Here is a 26,855-nt window from a genome sequence, read left to right on the forward strand (position 1 = left end):
CAGGCATATTACCTGTATCAGTTTTGGTTAGGTCTCTTACTGTAGTTTGGTCTCATTCCTTCATTTGGGGCACGTTCCTCTGTCTCCTCATTTTGTCTAAATGTGTTTTTTTCTTTGTGTTAGGAAATTCAGCTATTTCTCTTGCTATTGAAAATAATGGCATTATGAAGAAGTGCTCCTTTAGTACCCTGCAGTACAGTGTCCCCTGTTCCCCAGGACCTGATACTTTCAGTGAGTGAGTGTGTTCCCTGAGCTCTCTTTTTCCTTCAGTAAGGTTGTCTGCAGAGACTATTCTTTGCTTGCTGTGCACAGTGTTTGGTTCATGGCTGGGTGCAGCACATTTTAACAAGGTGTGTGTTGGTCTTCTTGTGAAATGAGACCTGCTGCCATCATCATGCAGGACCTGAGGTCCCATAAAACATGAGAGTCTATTGACTGGGTATTGGTGGGTTTTGCACTGATTTTCTGGGGTGGGAGGCCCATGCATTGGAATTAGGGCAAGCATGACTGTGTAGGGCTGATCCACTAAAGCATGGGGAGTGGGGTTTGGTATAAACAAGTTAGGTAGCAACTGTTTGTGCCATGCTCTTTCCTGCAGGTGACTCTGTGTTTATACTGAGCAGTGGGGAGAAAAATGGCACCTGACAGCTTGTTTTTGGAGTCATTTCTCTATGATTCTGGCTTTTCTGAATGATGGTCTGAGATGAGTAAATCCCTTTCCTGCCTGTCTGCCCCTGGTATTTTTCAGACTGCTGTTTCCATGTTATATCTCTGCTGGCTGTTTGTTTTGCTACCTAAGAATGAGAACTCAGTTTCCTAATGACTTCTGGGCTCAACCATAGCCTACCTGCTGATTTTTAAAATTTCAAGCTTTAAATACCATTGGTTGTAAGAATTCATAAAATTTGTCTCTTCCTGCTTTCAAAACCAAATATGCAGGTTTATCTTTCCTGTGTGGGCTCCTGAGGGGTTCATTTTAAAACTACATTTTCCTAAAGTTAGTAATCTACCCTGTAGCCATGATAAAAGGTATTGTTTGTGTAAATCCAAACTTGAAAATAAGTTGCGAATCAAAACAACTTTGAATTACATCAAGAGATAGATCTAATAATTTTATAAGACAAAAAACAAGATATTAGTCAAATTTCAGGTAAGTAGTGGAAAAAAGTAGAATATTAGAATTGCAGGCAAGAGAGTAAGTGATTGATTTCTCAATAATTTCTGCACTACGATGGCAATTTTCTTATTCTCAAGTAGATAATTTTTAGTGTTTCTTCTTGTATAGCCAGTAGATAATACCAAAAAGTTACTGTAGCTGACACTGATTGGGCATTGCTGTCACCTAGATGTCTCTATGTTAATTTACCATACTTTAAGTTTTTAATCTTTTTAAAGATGAGTAATTGGAACTTTATATCTTCAGTTGCAAAGGGTTCTACTCTTCTGTGTACACAAGAAGTAAATATGCAGGAAGATGACTTTGGAAACTGTAAAAGAACCTTCTGTAATTTTAGGTATGTATTTAGAAAATTATACCTTTTCCAGTTGTGTTTGTGTGTTTATACTGAAAAGAGTCATTTAGTACAAAAGAGAAATGAATACATTATATACAGATAAATATTAATGTTGCACTTCCTTAGATTGTTTTGTTTTGAATAGCTTTGGTGCTATGATCTATAACATATTCAATAATCTTCATATTTTGAACTATTATTTCCCTTATATTTTTGTCCTTAAGTGAGATTTAGATAATTTTTTCTGCCTTTAGATAATTTTTTCTGCCTTATTGCCAGGGATATCCTTTGTGGAAAGATAGTTTGTCACTGGACACGTTTAGAAATAATACCATTTAAAAAATTTGATGTTCAGTATACTTACATGGAAGGCCATCTGTGTGTCTCTGCATATTTAAGAGTACCAACAAAATATGTAACAGAAGATTTTACCTATACTTCAGATGGCACTATGTGTGGTCCAAATAAGGTAAATAAAAATTTGACATGGTTAAGTATGTGGTGTGCGGGTGTCTGTGTGTGTGCACATGCACACATATGAGAGAGAAACAGAGAAGACCTTAACATCTGTTAATAAAGATTATAAATTTTGGTTACTGCATCATCATCTTAAGATTTAAATTTCAAAATTTCTGTTGGTCAAAAAACACTTGCTTCACTATCATTTGTTTATTATGAATTTTTCTATAGATATTTAAACTTGTTTTCTCAGACGTAAGAATATTAACCTCTTCATTAGGCCAGGATCTGGTCTGCAAAAATTTATAGAAAAAACAAAAAAGAATCAAGTAATACAGCAAAACTAAGTGAAAACTACCTGAATAATAAGAATGGCAATGAAAACAAAACAGCCAAATATTTAATCCTGCAATAATTGACAAAGAAGAATTAATTTGATTTTTGAAAATAAAACAGCTATTTGCTCATTAGTCAACTCCTCTAATTGTTCTTCCAAAAGCATACTATATAGTTGTTAAAAATTTGGCCATGACATGAGACACAATAATAAAATGGAGTTTAAGCTTTATTTATTTTTCTTTTCTGTAAATAGTTTAAGAAACAAAATAAAGGATCTTTAAGCTTACTACCATTGAAAAATTAGTTGGCTAATTTAAAACACTACTAAAGTATCTCATGTTTATTTTTAGATAATTTATATCAAGATAAAATATTTTAAGAAATGTAAAATAGAAGAAAATGGAAATGAGTAGTAAATTTATCTCGAAATGGGAAAATGTATCTCTGCATAAAAATACTGGAATAATCACAAAGGAACACATAGTGCTGACTACCTTATAAAAGTAATATGTCATCCCTTTAAAAATTTATTTCAGACAAATTGAAAAAATGTTTACTACAAATGTGAAAGATTAAATTCATAAATTTAATCAGCTAATTTATTCATTATTAGAAAAACAAAAGCACTCAAATGGTGCAAAAACAATTTGATCTTTGTCCTTGATTTTTGGCACAGAGCCCCTAAATGCCTTGGAATTTCCTGAGTAATAGGAATTTTGTTATTGTTGTTGTTATTCATAAAGAGCCTCTTCTAATCAAACTGAATTTATGCTAATGAAGTAACAGGATGAAGACTTTAGGTAACTTTATGATGGAGCTGATCACTAGTAAGACCAATTAAAGAGTTATTACTTTCAGCCTTCAAGAAGGGAAGTAGTATGGTTAGAGATTGAACAAGTTTTAAACAATGAGATATAGTATGCTTCTAGGTTGGTGAAATAAATACAGACTACATGAATATTCAGTTACTGTTTTTGTCTAATCAAATAGGAGTTGAACATAATAATTGATGATGAGAAGCATAGCTTATTATCATCCTAAAACAAATATAAATTAACACATAATTTCTGGGATGTGATTTAGAAATGTCTATGGAGTCAAATATATTGTTACATGTTTTTATTGATTTTTTAAAATTATTATTCGTTGCCAATTTTGATTGACATATAATTGAAATATAACATTACCTTAGTTTCAGGTGTACAACATAGTGACTCAATATTTGTATATATTGTGAAATAACAACTGTAAGAAATCTAGTTAACATCCATTACTATACATAGTTACAAAATTTTTTTATTATTTTAAAAATGTTGAAGTTTTACTCTTTTAGCAAGTTTCAAATAGGCAATGGTGTTATTAACTGTAGTCACCATACTGTACAATAATTCCCATTAGTTATTTATTTTATAACTGCAAGTTTGTAATTTTTTACCCCATTCGCCCATTTTATCTACTCCCCTAAAGCCCCACCATTGGCAACTACCAATCTGTTCTCTGCATCTAGGAACTTGGATTTTGTTGTTTAAAGTATACATACAACTAAGATAACACAGTATTTGTATTTCTCTGTCTGACTTATTTCAGTCAACTACCATTCTCAAGGTTCATTCATGTTGTGACAAATGGCAAGATTTAATTCTTTTTTATGGATGAGTAATATTCCATTGTGTATATTTGCTCCATTTGCTTTATTCATTCATTCCTCAGTGGACATATAGGTTGCTTATGTATCTTGTCTACTGTAAATAATGCTGCAGTGAATATGAAAGTGCATATTTATTTTTAAGTTACAAGTTTTTATTCATTTTGTATAAATACCCAGAAGTGAAATTGCTCTATCATATGATGTTTCTATCTTTAATTTTTTGTAAGAACCTCCATACTCTTCTATTTCTATCTATCTACTATTTCTACACTAATTTCTGATTTACATTTCTACGAATAGTGCACAAGGGTTCCATTTTCTCTACATTGTCACAAACATTTATTATTGCTTTGTGTTATTATAGAAGTCATTCTAAGATCCTAGAAGAATAGGAGAAAGAATTGAAGGATGGAAAAGTATTTCAGGGAATAATACTTGGAATGTTTCCACATTTGGCAAAAGGCACAAATACCCAGATGCAAAAAGCAAAGAACATCATATAAGATGAAGGCAGTGAAATCCACAGCAGAATACAGCATAATGAATTTCTGAAAATTAAAGACAAAGAAAAATAATCTTATCTTAAAAGTAGTGAGCGTGAAATAACATGTACAAGAAAAATACAATTTTAATAGTGACAATTAAAACATACATATGCCACAAACGATTTCCATGCTGGTCAGTCCCACTACTGCATATGACCACTAAAAACTCTAGAGATCACTCGTCTCTTCATCAGTGATTCTATGCCTGGGAAAGTCTGATCATTAGCCTCTGTCCACCTGGCCAACATCCCCATGGAGGGGAAATCAAAGAAAGAAGTGAGGGAGGAAGGAAACTGAAGGGAGGGGATGGGAAAGGAAAATGGAAGGAAGGAAAGAAAGAAGGAAGGGCAAGCCGGAAGAAGGCAAGCCAACTTTTCCTACTTGGTTCTGTAGAGGCTTTCAGCTGGGCTGACTTTATACTACCATACCATTTTAAAAAAATCTGAGAAACCAATGGCTGGCCCCTTGAAAAGAAACAAAATTGTTAAACCATTAGCCAGACTCATGTGTTGAATATAGCATAATGTATAGAGAAGTTGTACATCTGAAACTAAGGTAACACTTGTATCAACTATACTCAAAAGTTTTTTAAAAGTTAGTTCTTTAATAAAGGGTTGTAATTAAGATAAATAAAAATAATAATTTATAAATAAATAAACAAATAAAACAACTGGAGTAGAATTTAGTGATTCATCAGTTACCTATAACACCCAGTGCTCTACTCCAGAAACCAATATCGCATTGTATGTTAACTACTTAAAATTAAAAACAAAAATCCCCCAACTAACTGACAGGCTTCTACATGTAATAGGGACTTGTCACATGATAGTATGCATTAGGGAACTGGCCTGTAGGGCAAGGTACTTCCAGTAGTTTAATGGACTAACAACTCTTCTAGAGTACAGACCTCTTGAAAAACCCAAATGTTATAATCACCATTAATTCAATTGCTTTAGGAAACAAAATACCTTTCTAAATGTTCTCCCTTGGGATAAAAGTGTTGTGCTGGCTGAATTTTGTAATTGAGAGAACAGAGAGGTGAGTAGTGAATATGAGAGCTAACTGCTTCTGTGATTTTGTGGACACTTCCATGGATAATTGCGCATTTTGCCCCCCTGGCCAAACTGCACGTTTGGCTCTATCCTTTGCTTTTCCTTATTACTCTGAGGCTGCAGATCCTCCAAGCATCCCAAGCTGGTCAACCAGGCTCCCTCCTTGACCATTGTATATGATGTGGTTGCTTCCTCACTTCATTTTACCCATCGGTGGCTTCGTTTTATTTTGAAACGCAGAAAGTTCTTAAATCTCTCGTCTTCTAATTGCCTTGTTCTGATTCTCCTTTACTCAGTTTAATTGGGAAAGGGGAGCAATTGTGAGTGCCATGTCTGTGAATTTGAACTGGTATTATTCTGTAGTTATTTTAAAAATTCATCAGATATACTTTATTTTCATTGTTATTCTACATTGTTCAATTGATCTCAGAGTGGTTGGAAAGAAAAGATGTCTTTATCTTACTCTCATTAACTATGGCTCCTATGTAAAAGTTATCTTGGTAAGAGAAAGAGGGAGAGAGGGGAGACTATATGTCTTATTTATTAACATGAAGAAAAGTATGTCTCTTATGAATCATAACAAAATTTTAAACAAAACACATATATTAAATACTGAGAAAAAGTATACTACATAGAGATAAGCTTTATTTTAACAATGCAAGTTTGCTTAATATTGGATGCGATAGAAAGATTTTATGATTTTTTTTTAAATTTATAAGACTTAGAACAGGAGACTAGGTTATCATTTGATTTCTAGTTTGCTTAGGTAGGGTAGGGAAGATAATCACATCTCAACACATTCATTTCAAACTTGAAAAAGGTACATTTTTTTCACCACATCTGTATTTTTGGAGTAAATATCCAGTAGTACCATTGTAGAGTCATAGTGTAGCTCCATTTTTAATTTCTTTAAGGAATCTTCACACTGTTTTCCAAAGTGGCTGCACCAACTTGCATGAAGCAATGGGTGTGGTGCATAAACAGTGAATCTTGGAACACTGAAAAAAAAAAATAAAATCTAATTTAAAAAATAAAGAAAAAGAAAAAAAAAGAAAAAAAGTGCATTTTACTGTCCAAAATTAGGTAAGCTAATCAATGAATAAATAAATATAATTAACTGTCTTTTTCTTACTCATACCTGGGACTATAAGGAAATATGCTTAAATAATTTAGACATTTCTCCTTAGGAAATAGGTATTTACTTACATTGCTTCTTATTGTTTCTTTTTTTTTCTTTTTTTTTTCTTTGAACCATGATGTCCTGCATCTGGGACACTATTTGTGTCTCTTATTCTAAGAAGGAGGTCTTGTAGAGTAGTTTGTAGTGTAGTTTATATTCAGAACATCATATCAATCATTGCCCAAGGCTAAGTACTTTTATAGTGTCTCTAACTTTTTCTGTCATTACAAAAGAGCCAAATTGATCTGTTTACTTGAAAGTAACTGTATCAGGGGTGCCTGGGTGGCTCAGTGGGTTAAAGCCTCTGCTTTCAGCTCAGGTCATGATCCCAGGGTCTTGGGATCAAGCCCTACATTGGGCTCTCTGCTCAGCAGGGAGCCTGCTTCCTCCTCTCTCTCTACCTGCTTCTCTGCCTACTTGTGATCTTTATCTGTCAAATAAATAAATAAGATTAAAAAAAAATAACTATATCAGAAGTATAGGTTTTAACTTTCCTGGATTATTTTTCCCCTAAAGACAATGCAGTGAAGTATGACTAGTTTATTATTGCTTCAGTGATAATGTTTAAGGAGAACTAGAAAGAAGATGGTTCTTTGGACAGGTAATGCTGATTTGCCCAACATTTCATTATTCTTGCTAGTTTCATCAGAGCACTTACAGTAATGAACAAGTTGATATTCTTTCCTTTATGGTGACTGATTAATGGTGATAGAAAATAATGATTTTTAAGACTATTTATCATATATTGAATAGTCTATCAGATAACTTGAGAAAAGCCAACATAATTTTACAGACTCCCCTAAAGATATTCACATTAAATTAAAATTAGCATAAAGTTTACATACAAATCAGGTCATCAATAAATAATAATTAAAATGATATCTTGTATTTAGTAAAGATTTACTATGTGCCAGGCACTGCTTTTGTTCCTTTATGTCTAACAAATTATTTCATCTTCATAACCTACACTTTTAAAAAATTTGGGTATAATTGTTATTCCAAATTCAAAGGTGGATAAATGGAGGTATGGAAAGATTAAATAACTTGCTTTAGTGCAAATATGAAAGGTAAGAGACACTGTCATTAAAGCTGGAAAAATGTAAAATATAAAAATGACAAGAACACTAATTTAGCATTGATAAATATGTGGTTCTGTGACTAAGGGAGTTCTTCTACTGAATATTGGTCATTGATAACTTGTGCATGAATTTAAAAGAGTAGATTTATTATCATCAAATATAAAATGAGGATAAAAATATTTCCTTTGAGTATAATGAGCATGTCTCATAAAAATACATAGAAAGTGCAAAGACAGATCCAATCTCATTACAAATCACCAGTACAACTTGGCCATTTTTGTTCTTATATCAATTGGTATCAATATATCAAAATTCACAGCTGTGCTCCCTCATGGGAAAGAAATAGTATCTCATTTCAAAATTTTATATTTGGTAAAGCAATAACATGTCATTTTATATATTTTATATAAAATGTAAATATACAGTGTATTGTGCATTTAATTTTTGTACCAAGTACAATTGCTCAACTTTTGACTTTACATTTACAGTTTTTGTTGTTTGTTTTTTAACATTTTAGTATTGTGATCGGGGGCGTTGTGTTCCTAGGAGTTTGTACGCAAAGAGAACAAATTGTGATGCAAATATAAACTGCAGTGGACATGGGGTATGTAATGGTTATTTCATTTCAGTATAGCTATTTTAATTCATGTCAACAACATTGTCCAAGATAATGAGGTTTATAATTATTTGATATAGAAATTATTTTGAAAATTTTCAGTTAAAATAAGGAAAGTAGATTCCATCCATTATTTATACATATACATATGATTTGTGTGTTCAGTCACATTGTTATAGGCTTCATGAGCTTGGAAGTTTGTAAAAAAATACAATATGAAATAAATTCATTTCTAAATTGAATTTTTTAAGGATTACTCATACACATTTAACATACATGTAAATCTTGCTTGTGGTTGAGTGTATGTGTACCGATAAATATTTGAAAGCATACTCAATATATTTATATTACACATATTATAATCTAATATTTTTGTGAGAGCAGAGTTTCTTGTCTATTAAGATCTAATTCATCCTTCAGTGGTTTCAATTTATTTCCCTGTATGTCTCCTCAATGCTATATTTTAAGAATCATTCACTGATGGACTTTTGGAAAATGTTAACTCTTACTTAACTATTGTAAGTAGTGGGACAATGGACATTATGGTACAGTTACCTTTGCACATTTGCCTGACTTCTTTAATTATTAATGAAATACATGATTGGCTACATTTATGCAACATTTAAATTTTTATAAATATTATATTGTGTTTAAAGAATATTATACCAGTTTTTACTCCTACCTACCGGGCATAAAAATATGCATTTCCTTAAATTCTGACCAGACTAGCATCCCAGCTTTTTAAAATCACTTTCAACATGCTAAATCCATTGCTAATTTATATTTCCTTAATGATAGAGTTTTTAGGCACAATATATGTATGGTCATACTTGCCAATTGCATTTTTATTTGTCTATAAATTGTGAAATTATCTACTAAGGAATAGAAACTGTGTAAACTTTGTTTTCCTGAACATACATTTAGGCTTTAACTTTGTGGCTGGTGTCTCTTGCTATATTAATGCTTCATATTTTATAAAATAATCTGGGAATAAAGTGACCTACCTGCATGTCTTGTATTCAGATTTTCTCCCTAATCACTTACATGCCCTATTAAAAATTTCTTTATTTCTTTCTTATTTTAATTTAATTTAATTTCTTATTCAATTTTTGCATGACCTAGTTCTAGATTCCCTATTCTGCTTCCAATCCTTCTTTCAGTTCATCCACCAGATGACATTTGGAGATAATTTCTAACCCTCCTATCTAGCAAAATATGTTTTGGTATTTGGTATGTCATTAAACAAACTTCTGTTTGTTTTTCTCTCCCATTTTTGGTAAAAGATTTTATAACAGCTATTTTTTAACTTAACACAATTCAAGAATAACTTTAACTCCTACTATTTTATATTTTTTTTTATTGAAACATAGTTGGCACACAGTGTTACATTAGTTTCAGGTATAAAAGAGTAATTCAGCAACTCTGTACATTATGCTATGCTCACCACAAGTGTAGCTACCATCTGCTATTACAATATTATTGACTATGTTCCCTATGCTATATTTATTAGCCCCATGACTTACTTATTCCATAACCGATGCCTGCAACTCCCACTCCCTTTCACTAGTTTAGTCCTTCTCACCATTACTTCACTTTCTGGTAACCACAGTTTGTTCACTGTATTTATGGGTCTAATTCTGCTTTTTTGTTTGTTTATACATTTTATTTTTTATATTTCATATGAGTGAAATCATAATGACCATTTGTCTTTCTCTGTCTGACTTACTTCATTTAGCACAATACCTTCTAGGTCCATCCATATTGTCAAAAATGTCAAGATCTCTCTCTCTTTATGACTGAGTAACATTCCATTGTATATATATACATACCACGTCTTCATTCATCTACTGATAACCACTTAGGTTGCTTCCATATCTTTGCTAGTGTAAATAGTGCTGCAAGAAACATATGCCTTTCTAATTAGTGTTTTTATTTTCATTGGGTAAAAAGTAGTTTTAGAATTACTGGATTGTATATATTTTTATGTTTTGGAGGAACCTCCATAATGCTATTGACAGTGGCTGTACCAATTTACATTCCCACCAACAGTGTTCAATTGTTCCCTTTTCTCTAAATCCTGTTTTTCTTGTTTTGGTACCAGCCATTCTGAACGGTGTGAAGTGATACCTCATTGAGGTTTTTATTTACATTCTCCTGATAATTAGTATAATTTTTGGTTCATAATTTTATGCTTTTCTGGAATAAGACATTTCAGTTGTGTCAAGAAGGTTATCTACTTTTACTTAAAAAATACATGAGAAACAATCTCCCTATGACTCTGCAACTGCACTACTGGGTATTTACCCCAAAGATACAGATGTAGTGAAAAGAAGGGCCATCTGTACCCCAATGTTCATAGCAGCAATGGCCACGGTCGCCAAACTGTGGAAAGAACCAAGATGCCCTTCAACAGACGAATGGATAAGGAAGATGTGGTCCATACACTATTGGAGTATTATGCCTCCATCAGAAAGGATGAATATCCAACTTTTGTAGCAACATGGACGGGACTGGAAGAGATTATGCTGAGTGAAATAAGTCAAGCAGAGAGTCAATTATCATATGGTTTCACTTGTTTGTGGAGCATAAGAAATAACATGGAGGACATGGGGAGATGGAGAGGAGAAGGGAGTTGAGGGAAATTGGAGGGGGAGATGAACCATGAGAGACTATGGACTCTGAAAAACAATCTGAGAGTTTTGAAGGGGAGGGGGTGGGATGTTCGGTGAACCTGGTGATGGGTATTATGGAGGGCACGTATTGCATGGAACACTGGGTGTGATGCATAAACAATGAATTCTGTTACACTGAAAAGAAATTTAAAAATAATAATAATAAAAAAGAAAATCTCTATGATATTGGAAAGGTATAATTGTAATAAATTTCATGGGAATTTATTATATTACATTTTATTTTTTAAAATATTATTTTCCACATTAAGTAAAAACCATCGATAATACATAAATTACAATACTTCAATAATTTACATTGACTAACAATCAGCGTAATGCATTTAATTTTTATGTTGTATATAAAATGTTATTTTTTTATTGGCTTTGATTTCAGGTTTGCAATAATTTTCTTCATTGTCACTGTGATGTTGGATATTCTCCTCCACTTTGTATACCGTCACGAACATCAAAAGGAGGAAGTATTGATGACGGGTTTTGGAGTAAAGCATGTTAGTATCTAGATGAGTGTGCTTCAAGGAGCTTTCTGCCCGTACAGTAAGGGTCTACATCTCCAATGAATATGTGGCTACAGAGCACCCAACATATGGATAGTGCAACTAGAAAATGAAGATTTCCATTTTATTTTACTTTATTTAAATTTAAGTAGCCACCTGTGACTTAGTGGCAACTATATTAAACAGTACAGCTCTGTACCATATTGCCAATCAAAATTTTATATATACTTTTAATTCCAATTAAGACGTGAACATTTTAATAGACCTCTTTAATTTTAACCATGGTTATGAAAAACATTTCTACATATACAACAGAATTCTCTAGATAGGTGATAGGTATAGTTAAAATATACAATAGGTGATAGTTTTAATATATATTCTGCATATTCCCAGGAAGTTAACTATCATGATGTGCTAGTTCACAACCAAGTTGCTTTTTTTTTTACCAACATAAAATTTTTTTAACATATAATTATTTGCTTCAGGGGTCTGTGAATCATCAGTCTTACACAATTCACAGCAGCCACCATAGCACATACCCTCCCTATTTCCCATCACCCAGCCACCCGATCCCTCCCTCCCTCCCCAGCCCCCCAAACCCTCAGTTTGATTCCTGAGATTAACAGTCTCTTATGGTTTGTCTTCCTCCCTGATCCCATCATTTAAAATTTTTCCCTCCTCTCCCCCCATGACTCCCCATCCTTCCTCCCAAATTCCTCATATCAGAGAGATCATATGATAATTGTCTTTCTCCAACTAACTTATTGTTCTTAGCATAATACCCACTAGTTTCATCCATGTTGTTGCAAATGGCAAGATTTCGTTTTTTTCTGATGAATGCATAATATATATCACATCTTCTTTATACATTCATCTGTTGATGGATATCTAGGCTCTTCCCATAGCTTGGCTATTGTGGACATTGCTGATGTAACATTCAGGTGCATGTGCTCTTTTGGATCACGACATTTATATCTTTAGGGTAAATACCCAGTAGTGGGATTGCTAAGTCATAGAGTAGCTCTGCATTCAACTTTCTGAGGAACCTCCAAACTATTTTCCAGAGTGACTGCACCAGCTTGCATTCCCCTTTCTCCACATCCTCGCCAACATCTGTTCCTGACATGTTAATTTTAACCATTCTGAGTAATGTGAGGTGGTATTTCACTGTGATTTTGATATGTATTTCCCTGATGCCAAGGGACATTGAGCACTTTTTCATGTGTTTGTTGGCCATTTGGATGTCTTCTTTGCAAAAATGTCTGTTCTCATCTTCTGCCCATTTCTTGATTGGATTGTCTGTTACTATTTGGGTGTTGAGTTTGATAAGTTCTTTATAGATTTTGGAAAATAACCCTTTATCTGATATGTCATTTGAAAATATCTTCTCCCAGTTAATTGGTTGTCTTTTGGTTTTGTTGACTGTTTCATTTGCTGTGCAAAAGCTTTTTATCTAGATGATGTCCCAGTGTTAATTTTTGCCCTTTCTTCCCTTGCCTCTGGCAATGTTTCTAGGAAGAAGTTGCTGTGGCTGAGGTCGAAAAGGTTGCTCCCTGTGTTCTCTTCAAGGACTTTGATGGATTCATGTCTCACACTGAGGTCTTCCACCCATTTCGAGTCTATTTTTGAGTGTGGTTAAGGAAATTGTCCAGTTTCATTCTTTTGCATGTGGCTGTTCAATTTTCCCAACAGCATTTGTTGAAGAGACTGTCTTGCTTCCATTGGACATTCTTTCCTCCTTTGTCAAAGATTAGTTGAACACAGGGTTGAGGGTCCATTTCTGGGCACTCTAGTCTGTTCCATTGATCTACGTGTCTGTTTTTGTGCCAGTACCATACTGTCTTGAGAATTATAATTTTGTAATAGATCTTGAAGTCTGGAATTGTGATGCCAGAAACTTTGATTTTCTTTTTCAAAATTCCTCTGGCTATTTGGGGTCTTTTCTAGTTCCATATAAATTTTAGGATAATTTGTTCCATTTCTTTGAAAAAAAATCGATGATATTTTGATAGGGATTGCATTAAATGTGTATATTGCTTTAGGTAGCATAGACATTTTCACAATATTTGTTCTTCTAATCCATGAGTGTGGAACATTTTTCCATTTCTTTGTATCTTCCTCAGTTTCTTTCATGAGTACCTTATACTTTTTTGAGTACAGATTCTTTGCCTCTTTGGTTAGGTTTATGCCTAACCTTGTTATCTTATAAGGTATAAGATATACCTTGTTATCTTATGGTTTTGGGTGCAATTATAAATGGGATCAAGTCCTTACTTTCTCTTTCTTCTGTCTTGCTGTTGGTGTATAGAACTGCAACTGATTTCTGTGCATTGATTTTATATCCTGACACTTTACTGAATTCCTGTGTGAGTTCTAGCAGTTATGGAGTGGAATCTTTTGGGTTTTCCACAGAAAGTATCATATAATCTTCAAATCAAATCAAATAGTGAAAGTTTGACTTCTTCTTTGCCGATTTGGATGCCTTTAATTACTTTTTGCTGTCTGATTGCTGAGGCTGGGACCTCTAGTATTATCTTGAATAGCAGTGGTAATAATGGACAGCCCTGCCATGTTCCTGAACTTAGAGAAAAAAATCTCAGTATTTCCCCATTCAGAATGATATTCACTGTGGGTTTCTCATGGATGGCTTTGATGATATTCAGGTATGTACCCTGTATACTTACGCTATAAAGAGTTTTGATCAAGAAAGTATGTTGTAATTTGTCAAATGCTTTTTAAGCATCTACTGAAAATATCATATGGTTCTTGTTATTTCTTTTATTAATATATAGTATCATATTGATTGATTTGTGGGTGTTGAGCCAACTTTGAGCCCAGGAATAAATCCCACTTTGTCATGGTGAATAATCCTTTTAATGTTCTGTTGCAACCTATTGACTAAAATTCTGAGAAGTTTTGCATCTGTGTTCATCAAGGATATTGGTCTGTAATTCTCCTTTTTGATGGGGTTTTGAGATCAAGGTTTTAGGATCAAGGTAATGCTGGCCTCATAAAATAAATTTGGAAATTTTCCTTACATTTCTATTTTTTGGAACAGTTTCAAGAGAAAAGGTATTAATTCTTCTTTAAATATTTGGTAGAATTCCCCTAGGAAGCCGTCTGGCCCTGGGCTCTTGTTTCTTGGGAAATTTTTCATGACTGCTTCAATCTCTTTACTGGTTATGGGTCTTATTCAAGTTTTGTTTCTTCTTGGTTCAGTTTTTATAGTTTATATGTCTCTAAGATGCATCTATTTCTTCCAGATTGTCAAATTTGCTGGCGTACAGTTGCTCATAATATGTTCTTATAATAGTTTGTATTTATTTGGTGTTGGTTGTGATCCCCCCTCTTTCATCCATGATTTTATTAATTTGGGTCCTTTCTCTTTTCTTTCTGATTATTCTGTTCAGGGATTTATCAATCTTATTAATTCTTTCAAAGAACCAGCTCCTAGTTTCATTGATTTGTTCTATTGTTCTTTTGGTTTCTATTTAATTAGTTTCTGCTCTGATCTTTATTATTTCTCTTCTCCTGCTGGGTTTAGGCTTTCTTTGCTCTTCTTTCTCCAGCTCCTTTAGGTGTAGGGTTAGGTTGTGTACTTGAGACCTTTCTTTTTTCTTGAGAAAGGCTTGTATTGCCATATATTTTCTTCTCAGGAGCACCTTTACTGTGTCTCAAAGATTTTGAGTTGTGTTTTCATTTTTATTTATTTCATGAATTTTTTTTAAGTTCTTTAATTTACTGGTTGACCCATTTATTCTTTTGTAGAATGCTCTTTAGCTTCCATGTATCTGAGTTCTTTCCAACTTTCCTCTTGTGGTTGAGTTCTGGTTTCAAAGCACTGTGGTTGGAAAATATGCAGGGAATGAGCCCAATCTTTTGGTAGCAATTGAGACCTGATTTGTGATCCAGGATGTGGTCTATTCTGGAGAATGTTCCATATGCACCAGATAAGAATTTGTATTCTGTTGCTTTGGGATGGATGTTCTGGATGTATCTATGATGTCCATCTGGACCAGTGTGTCTTTTAAAGCCTTTATTTCCTTGTTGATCTTTTCCTTAGATGATCCATCCATTTTGGATGGACCAATTCTTAGAGGACCCTTTCAATATTTCCAAAAGGCCGCTTTGGTGTTTGCAGGAGGGTGTTAAAGTCCCCTGCTATAATTGTATTATTGTCAATGTGTTTATTTGATTTTGTTATTAATTGGTTTATATAATTGGCTCCTCATGTCAGGGGCATAGATATTTAAAATTGTTAGATCTTCTTGAATGACAGACCCTTTAAGTATGATATAGTATCCTTTTCCATCTCTTATTATCATCTTTGGATTGCCACCCCAGCTTTCTTCTGATGTCCATTAGCATGGTAAATTGTTTTTGACCTCCTCACTTTAAATCTGGAGGTGTCTTTGGGTCTTAAATCAGTCTCTTGCAAAAAGCATATTGATTTTTTTTTAATCCATTCTGATACCCTGTGTCTTTTGATTGGAGCATTTAGCCCATTTAGATTCAGGGTAACTATTGAAAGATACGAATTTAGTGCCATTATATTGTCCGTAAGGTGACTGTTACTGTATATTGTCTCTGTTCCTTTCTGGTCTACTACTTTTAGGCTCTCTCTTTGCTTAGAGGACCCTTTCAATATTTCCAAAAGGCTGCTTTGGTGTTTGCAAATTCTTTTAATTTTTGTTTGCCCTGGAAGCTTTTTATCTCTCCTATTTTCAAAGACAGCCTAGCTGGATATATTATTCTTGGATGCATATTTTTCTTTTTTATTGCTCTGGTTATATCATGAAAGTCCTTTCTAGCCTACCATGTCTTGGTGGATAGGTCTGCTGCCAATCTAATATTTCTACTATTGTGTTACATACCTCTTGCCCCAAGCTTCTTTCAGGATTATCTTTTTGTCACTTAGACCTGTAATGTTTACTATTAGATGACAGGGTGTTGACTTATTTTTATTGATTTTGAGGGAGTTCTCTGGGCCTTCTGGATTTTGATGCTTGTTTCATTCACCAAATTAGGGAAATTCTCTGCTATTATTTGCTCCAATATACCTTTTGCCCTCCTCTCTCTCTCTTCTTCATCTTCTGGGATCCCAATTATTCTAATACTGTTTCATCTTATGGTAACACTTATCCCTCAAAATCTCTGTTTGTGGTCCAGTAGTTGCTTATCTCTCTTTTTCTCAGCTTCATTATTCTCCATCATTTGATCTTCTATATCAATAATTCTCTCTTCTGCCTCATTTATCCTAGCAGAAGAGTATCCGTTTTTGCTTGTACTTCATTAATAGCTTTTTCAAATTTCAACTTTGTTAGATTTTAGTTCTTTTTTGTCTCCAGAAAGGAATTTTATTTCTCCAGAAAGGGATTTTTCTTGCTCTTTTTGAGCAGAGCTAGCACCTTGATAATTGTCATTCTGAACTGTAGTTCTGACATCTTAGTAATGTCTGTATTGATTTGGTCCCTAGCCTTCAATACTGCCTCCTTTTTTTTTTTTTAAGGTGAGTTTTTCCCCCTTGTCATTTTATCCAGATAAGAATAAATGAATAATAAAACAACATACTAAACAGGTAGCAAGAACCCCAAGAAAATATACATTAACTAAATTGGACGAGACCCAAAAACTGGAGCAGGGGAGAAGAAAGGAGAAAAAAGAAATATACATATATGCATATTATAATTTATATGATGTGTGTGTGTGTGTGTGTGTGTGTGTGTGTGTGTATGTGTGTGTGTATAGAGACTGGTGAATAGAGAAGCACACACTTCATTTGGGGTGTATTTTGGTCTTTTAGAAGAAACTGCCTCACAAAATTTTAAATTTTAAAGAAAGAAAAACATATTTACATAAAAATAAGGATAAACATGATGAAGGGATGGAATGTGACTGTAAAGATGAAAATTTAAAAAGATTCTGACAAAGGAATTGATAAGAAGTTTAAAAAAGAAAGAAAAAAAAAAGAAAGAAGGAGACTAGAACAAAGCCATGCACTAGATTTAGGGTATATTTTGATCTGTTAGGAGAAACTGTATCCCAAAATTTTAAGGAAAGAAAAACCTACCTGTGTATAAAAAAAATTAAAGCTAAATACCAACAAAGTGATAGAATATGACTATAAATGAAAATTTAAAAAGATTTTTAAAAAATTATTGATAGGGCACCTGGGTGGCTCAGTGGGTTAAAGCCTCTGCCTTCGGCTCAGGTCATGATCCCAGGGTCCTGGGATCAAGTCCCACATCAGGCTCTCTGCTCAGCAGGGAGCCTGCTTCCTCCTCTCTCTCTGCCTGCCTCTCTGCCTACCTGTGATCTCTGTCAAATAAATAAAAATCTTTAAAAAAATTATTGATAAAATTGTTTAAAAAGATTAAAATAAGAAAGAGGAAAATTTTTTTAAAAAATGGAATAAGAAAAAAATAAAATTAAAAAATTTTAACTTTGAAAGACTAAAGAATCATGGGGAAAAAGCCATAAATTCTATATGTTGCATTCCTTTAGCTCTGGAATTCTGTAGTTCTCATTGATTGGTGAACTTGGTCTTAGCTAGATGTGCTTGCTAATCTTCTGGAGGAGGGGTCTGTTGAAGTGATTCTCAAATGTCTCTGACCAAGGTGGAATAGCTCCATCCTTGCCAAGGGCCAGACTAGGTCATCTGCTTGGGTTTGCTCCTGGTCACTTTTGTTCTTTAAACACTTTCCATACAGCTTTGGAGAACAGAAATAAAAATGGTGGCCTCTCAATCTCCGGCCCTGTAGAAGCTGAGAGCACAAGGGCCCCCTCCTCAGTGCACTCTCAGAGAAAAGCAGTCAATCGCTGCTGTCTCCCTGGTCTCTGGCCACACTGCATGCTCACTTGGCCTGTGACCAAGCATTTCTATCTCTGGTGCACGGCCCCAGTTGGAGTCTCCAAACCTAGCAGATTCCTGTAGCATGGTCCCATGCCACTTTTCCTGGAGGAGGAAGGAGCAGGTCTTCTCCCTGGGTCTGCCACTTATGGGGTCCCTGCTTGAAGAGTAGTGGCCTCACTGTGCCTCGGATCATAGCTTTTGGTAAGCCCAAGCTGAGAGACCCCTCCTCAGCTCTGGTCTCTGCAGTCAGCTTCCCTGCACTGATACTTGACAACTCTGTCACATTCAGATACCCTTGCTCTTTTTGTGACCCCATGGTTGCTGAGATCACACTGTCCCCACAAGGGCTCCATTTCCCACTTAACCTATGGAGCAATGTCCCTCAGTGGAGAAGACTTCTAAAAGTTCTGATTTTGGCTCCATTGCTCTACCACTAGTCAGGAGCCAGCCCCTCCCCCCGTGGTCTATCTTCCTGTATATCTCCTTGAATTCCCTTCTCTGCATATCCTGCCCTCCAGAAACTGGTTGCTTTTCTATTCCTAGAATTGGTGCTCTTCTTTTTTGATTTCCTGTTGAGTTCGTAGGTGTTCAGAATGGTTTGATAACCATCTAGCTGAACTGAACTCCTGAGACCTGAGGATATTTAGGTCTTCTACTCCTCCACCATCTTGCTCCACCCCCCTCCAAGTTGCATCTTTTAAGTTTCCCTTTTCAAAAGGGAAAAGTAATCAGATCTTCCATATCCATTGCATATGGATAGTAGATGGTACAATTTTAAAATTTTATTTGATAAACATTCATGAACAAATATAACATACTTGTTTTTTTCTAAACTTCACAATTTATAAATCTTAATGGTATAATTTCATTAATGTCTTTACATCATTTGTATTTTTACTTTATATTATATTTTTATTGTTGTAAATCTGATAGTACATTATTAGATTTGCCTTAAATAGGCAATGGAATTTTAAAGTTTTTTAATATAAATATTTACACTTACCCATTTACTGTTTCCAAGGACTTTTCAATTCTTCAAGCATATTCAAATTCCATGTGGGCATTTTCTTTCTATCTGAAAAACTTCCTTTTGTACTTCTTTTTGTTTTACCTTGTGATGAGCAGTTGTCTCAGCTTTTGTTTTTAAAATGTTTTTTATAAAAATGTATTAATTTGTGAAGAATATTTTCACTGGAATTAGAACGCTATATTAAGAAATTTTTCTTTCAGCCATTCAAGGATATAATCTAGGTGTATCTAAGCTTTCATTTTCTGATGAGAATATAATGTCATTCTTATTATTCTATTCATCCCAATAATATAATGTTTCCTTTATTCTTTGAATTTCATAAATTTTATATGTTTTTATTTTATATGTTTATATTTCATATGTTTATATGATTTTCTGCAGTTTGGCTGACATTTATCAGGACACATTTCTTTTTTAATTTATCCTGCTTGCATTGACTGTGATTCTTGAGTCTATAGCTTACTGTGTTTGGGGAAATTTTAAGAAACCTTTTAGCTGTTGTCTCCTTTTAAATATTTTTTTATTGAATGTGTTTGCATTTAAAAAAATGATACACAGTGACATTCACTCTGTGGTATAGAACTCAATGAGTATTGAAAAAATACTTGTTCCCACTGCCAGTCATGATACACAATAGATCTATCACCTCAAAATTTCCCTCTGGCTGCCCCCTTCATATTCATCCCCCACTGCCAATTCCTGGCAACCAATTACCTGTTCTTGTTCCTATATATTTGTCTTTTCCAGAATGTCATATATAATACATAAGAATTTGAGACCCACTCCTGTTGCCATGTTTTAATAGGTCATGTGTTCTACCTACTAAGCCAGCTAGGTGCTGCTAAATAATTCATTCTTTTATTGTTAAGTAGGCTTTTTAAAAAAGTGTTTTATTTAAATTTTAGTAAGTTAACATACAGTGCAATATTGGTTTCAGGAGTAGAATTCAGTAATTTGGGGTACCTGGGTGGCACAGTCAGTTGAGTGCCTGACTCTTGGTTTCTGCTGCGTTTGTGATCTCAAGGTTGTGAGATAGAGTCCTGTGTCCAGGCTCCATGCTCTATGCAAAGACTGCTTAAGTCTCTTTCTCCCTATGCCCCTCTCTCATACCCTCTCTTTCTCAAATAAATAAATCTTTAAAAAAAAAAATCCAGTAATTCATCACTAACATGCAATACCCCGTGCTTATTACAAGTGCTCTCTTTAATGACGATCACCCACCTGGTCCATCCCCCACCATCTCTCTCCATCAACACTTTGTTTTCTATCCTTAGGAGTTGCTTATGGTTTATTTCCCTTTTTCCTTTTTTCCTATCTTCCCATATATGTATCTATTTTGTTTCTTAAGCTCCGTGCACGAGTAAAATCATATGTTATTTGTCTTTCTCTGGTTGACTTACTTCACTTAGCATAATGCATTCTAGCTCCTTCCACATTGCTGTAAATGGCAAGATTTCATTCTTTTTAATAACTAATATTCCACTATATCGATATATAGATATGTATAAATATTTATTTATTTATTTATTTATTTATATATCACATCTTTATCCATTCACCAGTTAATGAAACATATGCATATAGGCTTTTTTGTATATGTAAGTTCTCTCTTTTGGTTGATAAATACCTAGGGATACAATATAATTTTATAAGAAATAGCCAAACTATTGCTAAGGTGACTATGCTAGTACTCCTTCCCATTCATCTACAAGAGTCCCAGTTTCTCTGCACAGATGCTCCATACTTCACAAGCGTACTGTCATTTTTGTTCTGTTTTATTTGATTTTTTTTTTTTGCCAGTTGAAGATGTCTAATGATATCTCCTTGTGATTTTTATTTAACTTTTTATCTTGAAGTAAATGTAGATCACAAAGAGTTGCAAAGAAATGCAGATGGAAGACCTGTATATCCCTTACTCAGATTCTGTCAGTGTTAAAATAAAATATTAAAGTGTTAAAATAAAATAAATAAAATGTTAACATGTTTTATTACTATAGCACAGTAGTAAAACCAGGAAATAGGCATTATTAAAATGCATGGACCATATTCAGATTTCAACAGTATACATGCACTAATTTGTGTATATGTGTATAAGCACATATGTGTGTGTGTTTGTATTTAGTTTCATGCAGTTTTACATGTTCAAATTTATGTAACCACCACCACAATCAAGATACCGTAGTGTATTATCACTATATGGCTCCTAATATCACCCTTTTATATAGCCTTACTGATCCCCTTATCTGCCATTTCTAACTCTTGGCAATCACTACTATTTGCCTCTAATTATGTTATTTCATGAGTGTTATATATATGGAATCATACAGTTTGTATCTCTTGGAGATTCACTTTTTTCTTTTCCATAATTTCTACCAACTGTATTGAAATTCCTTGCATGGATAAGTACTTCATTTCTTTTTATTGATGACTAGTATTCCTTTGTGTGGATGTATCAAAACTATTGATGGACATTTGGGTGTTTTGCCAATTTTTAGGTATTGTGGAGAGTTCTGCAGTGAACAATTGTGTAGAAAACTCTGCATGAATGTAAAATTTTAATTCCCCAAGAAACATCCCCAAGAGTGCAATTGGGGGGTCAATGGGAACCCATTTATATTTTAAAAGTAACTACCAAACTATTTTTCAGAGTGACTGTAACATTTGGCATTCCCACCAATACTATATGAATGACCCAGTGTTTTGGCATTCTTTTTTTTTTTTTTTTAATTTTTATTTATTTGTCAGAGAGAGAGAGAGTGAGTGAGAGTGAGCACAGGCAGACAGAGTGGAAGGAAGAGTCAGAGGGAGAAGCAGGCTCCCTGCGGAGCAAGGAGCCCGATGTGGGACTCGATCCCAGGACGCTGGGATCATGACCTGAGCCGAAGGCAGCTGCTTAACCAACTGAGCCACCCAGGCGTCCCAGTGTTTTGGCATTCTTACTAACATTTGATGATAATGCTTTTTTCCCAGTCATTCTATTAGGTGTGTATTAATATTTAATTGTGGATTTAATTTATATTTCCCTAATGGATAATGATGTTGAATATCTTAAACATGTTTATTTGGCATCTGTATATTCTCTTCACTGTAAAATCTGTTCACATCTTTGTCCATTTTCTTATTTTTCTTATACCTGCTTTTTATATTTATTTATTTACTTTTTTTTATTTTGTTATGTTAGTCACCATACAGTACATCATTAGTTTTTTATATGTCCCATGATTCATTGTTTGTGTATAATACTTAGTGTTCCATACAATATGTGCCATCCTTAATACCCAGTCACTGGGTTAACCCATCCCCTGATGCCCCTGCATTCTAAAACCCTCAGTTAGTTTCCTGGAGTCCATAGTCACTCACAGTTTGTTTCCCACTCTGCTCCCCTCTTCATTTTCCCCTTCTTTCTCCATGCTATCCCTTATGTTCCACAAATAAGTGAAACTATATGATAATTGACTTTCTCTGCTTGACTTATTTCACTTAACAAAATCTCCTCCAGTTCCATCCATATTGATGCAAATCCTTTATGATGGCTGAGTAATATTCCATTGTATGTATGGACCACATCTTCTTTATCCATTCATCTGTTGAAAATCTTTGCCCACTTTCTAATTAGAATTTTTAAGTGTTGAATTGTCAGAGTTTTTCTTTTGTTTGTTTCCTAGATATATATGTTTTTGGATATGTGATTTAAACACATTTTTTTCCATTTATATAAATGGTTTTATCTCAGAACCCAACTTCCTTTAAATTCTTTTTCTGATAAAGTTTACTCCTTTTCCTTTTTGGATCATGCTTTCTGTATCAAGTGTATGAACTCTGTCAACCTTAAGTTTTGAAGATTTTCTATCATGATATCTCTAAAAGGTGTGGTTTTGTGTTTTACACATAAATACATAATCCATTTTGTGTCACTTTTTGTAAAGGGTGGGAGATTAAATTTTTGACTAATGTCACTTCAAATGTTCCACCATAATACTTTGAAAAAGATATCTCTCATTCTTTGAAATGTTTCTGCCCCTTTGTCAATAAGTAATTGGACATTTCTGTATTGGTGTATTTCTCACTTCTCTATTCTGTTCCATTGATCTGTGTGTCATTCTCTCCACCATTTCTATGCTGTTTTGATTACTGTAACTGTATGGTAATCATTGACATTAGGAAGATTGATTCATCCCAATTTATTCTTCTTTTTCAAAATTGTTTTTGCTATCCTAGCATATCCTTCCGCATGCACTTTAGAATAAGTTTATTTTTGTTTAAAAAATTTTGCTATTATCTTTATATAAACTATGCTAAAACCGTGGAATAATTTAGGAAGATTTCACACCTCTACTGTATATTATTGAACCTTCTAATCTATGAATATGGTATGTCACTTAATTTATTTAGAATTTGTATGATTTCCTGCATCAGAATTTTGTACTTTTCACCAGATATTGTACATGGGCTTTTAAGTGTTTATTTATTTATTTATTTTATTTAAATGAAATTAATTAACATTTAACATATTACTTGTTTCAGAGGTACAGTTCAGTGATCCATCATTTGTATATTACACCCAGGACTCATTACAACAGGTGCCCTCATTAATATCCATCACCAAGTTACCCCACTGCCCCTTCTAGTGACATTTGTTTCCTAGAGTTAAGAGTCTTCTGGTTTGCCTCCTCTCTGATTTTGTATTTTATTTTTCCCTCCCTTCCAGATGTGATCATCTGTTTTGTTTCTTAATCCCACATGTGAGTGAAATCATACGACAATTTGTCTTTCTCTGATTGACTTATTTCACTTAGCACAATACTCTCTAGCTCTAGCCATGTTGTTGTGAATGGTAAGATTTCATTTTTTGATGGCAGAGTAATATTCCATTGTGTATGTATACCACATCTTCTTTATCCATTCATCTGTCTATAGACATTAGGACCCTTTCCATGTTCTGGCTATTGTGGACATTGTTGCTATAAAGATTGGAATGCAGGCACCCCTTCAAATAACTATGTTTGTATTCTTTGGATAAAGACCCAGTACTGCAATTCCTGGGTCATAAGGTAGCTCTATTTTTCATTTTTTTCAGGAACGTCTATACTGTTTTTTTATGGAGTTTCTGCAGCAGCTTTTTTTCATTGGATATTTTTCCCTGCTTTGTCAAAGATTAGTTGACCATAGAGTTGAAAGGGTCCATTTATGGGTTCTCTATTCTGTTCCATTGGTCTATGTGTCTGTTTTTGTGCCAGTAATATACTGTCTTGATGGTAACAGTTTTGTAATAGAACTTGAAGTCCAGAATTGTGATTCCACCAGCTCTGTATTTCTTTTTCAACGTTCCTTTGGCTATTTTGGGTTTTTACTGTTTCCATACAAATGTTAAGATGATTTGTTCCAGCTCTGTGAAAAATGTTGATCATATTTGGATAAGGATTGCTTTAAAAATATAGATTGCTTTAGGTAGCACAGACATTTAACAATATCTTTTTCTTCCAATCCTTGAGCTCAGAATGCTTTTCCATTTCTTGTGTCTTCCTCAATTTCTTTCATGAGTGTTCTACAGTTTTTAGAGTACAGATCCTTTACCTCTTTGGTTAGGTTTATTCCTAAGTATCTTAAGGATTTTGCTGCAGTTGTAAATGGGATCAACTCCTTAATTTCTCTATTTTTCTGTCTCATTGTTAGTGTGCAGAAATGCAACTGATTTCTGTGCATTGATTTTTATATTCTGTCATGTTGCTGAATTCCTATATCATTTCTAGCAATTTTTTGCTGAGTCTTCTGGATTTTCTATGTAGAGTATCACATCATCTGTAAAGAGGAAAAGTTTGACTTCTTCTTTCTTGCTTGGGTTGCCTTTTACTTCTTTTTGTTGACTGGTTGTCAACACTAGGACTTCCAGTACTGTGTTATACAGCAGTGGTGAGAGTGGGCATCCCTGTCCTATTCCTGACCTTAGGGGAAAAGCTGTCCGATTTTCCCCATTCAGATTCATCTTTGGTGTTGGGTTTTTTGTATATGTCATTTATGTTATGGAGGTATGTTCCCTTTATCCCTACACTGTGGAGAGTATTTTTTTAATCAAGAAAAAGATGTATATTTTGTCAAATGCTTTTTCTGCATTTATTGAGAGGATTATATGGTTTCTGTCCTTTCTTACTAATGTGATGCCTCACATTGTTGGTTTGTGGATGTTGAACCATCCTTCCATCCCAGGAATAAATCCCATCTGGTTATGCTGAATAATGCTTCTAAATGTACTGTTGGATCCTATTGACTAGTATCTTGTTGAGATTTTTTCACCCCTTTTCATCAGGATATCGGTCTGCAATTTTCTTTTCTCATGGGGCCTTTGTCTGGTTTTGAGATCAAGATAATGGACCTGTACCCCTGGGGAAAAAATATATGTTTATAAAAAATAAAAAATTAATAAAAAAAAAGATAATGCTGGCCTCATAGAATGAGTTTGGAAGTTCTTTTTTTACATTTCTATTTTTTGAAAGAGTTTCAGAAGAATAGGTATTAATTTTTCTTTATTTTTTAAAATATGTTTTATAGAATTCTACTGGGAGATTACCTGGTCCTGGACTCTTGTTTTTTTGGGAGGTTTTTGATTACTAATTCAATTTCTTTGTTGATTATGGGTCTGTTCAGGTTTGTTTGTTTGTTTGTTTGTTTTCCCTGCTTCAGTTTTGGTAGATTATATGTTTCTAGGAATGCATCCATTTCTTCCACATTGTCTAACTTATTAGTTTTAATTTCTCATAATATTCTCATAAGTTGTTGTATTTCTTCAGTGTTTGTTGTGCTCTGTCCTCTTTCATTCATAATTTTATTTATTTGGGACATTTCTCCTTTCTTTTTGATAATCTGTCTGGTTTTTATTAATCTTATTAATTTTTTCAATGAACCAGCTCCTCATTTTGTTGATCTGTTCTACTATTTTTCTGATTTCTATATTATGGATTTCTGCTCTAATCCTTGTTATTTCTCTTCTCCTGCTGGATTTAGATTTTATTTGCTGTTCTTTTCCCATCTTACTGAGCAATAGGGTTAGGTTGTGTATTTGAGACTTTTCTTATTTCCTGAGATAGGCCTGTATAGCCATATACTCTCTCCAAGGACTGCCTTTGCTACATTCCAAATGTTCTAAACTGTCTGGTTTTCATTTTCATTTTCTCCATTTTTTTTTAATTCTCTAATTTCCTGGTTGACCTATTCATTCTTCAATGGGATGATTTTTAACCTCCACATATTTGTTTTGCTTCCAAATTTTCTATTGTGATTAGGTTCAAGTTATAAAGCAACATTGTTTGAAAATATGCAGGGAATAGTCCCAGTCTTTTGGTGTTAGTTGATACCTGA

General features: G+C 33.9%; 1 protein-coding gene across 1 annotated transcript in view; it reads left to right on the forward strand.

Moving 5' to 3' along the window:
* The window catches only part of LOC309855244 (A disintegrin and metallopeptidase domain 3-like), a 128,654-nt gene that overhangs the window by 85,906 nt on the left and 15,893 nt on the right, over window positions 1-26,855 (forward strand). Inside the window, exons 15-18 of the mRNA XM_082715343.1 lie at window positions 1,424-1,514; window positions 1,794-1,983; window positions 8,334-8,420; window positions 11,499-11,613. Coding sequence (XP_082571469.1) covers window positions 1,424-1,514; window positions 1,794-1,983; window positions 8,334-8,420; window positions 11,499-11,613 — 483 coding nt within the window. The remainder of the gene's footprint in view (window positions 1-1,423; window positions 1,515-1,793; window positions 1,984-8,333; window positions 8,421-11,498; window positions 11,614-26,855) is intronic.

Source organism: Mustela nivalis (genome assembly GCF_964662115.1).
Source record: "Mustela nivalis genome assembly, chromosome: 20".
Taxonomy (NCBI): domain Eukaryota; kingdom Metazoa; phylum Chordata; class Mammalia; order Carnivora; family Mustelidae; genus Mustela; species Mustela nivalis.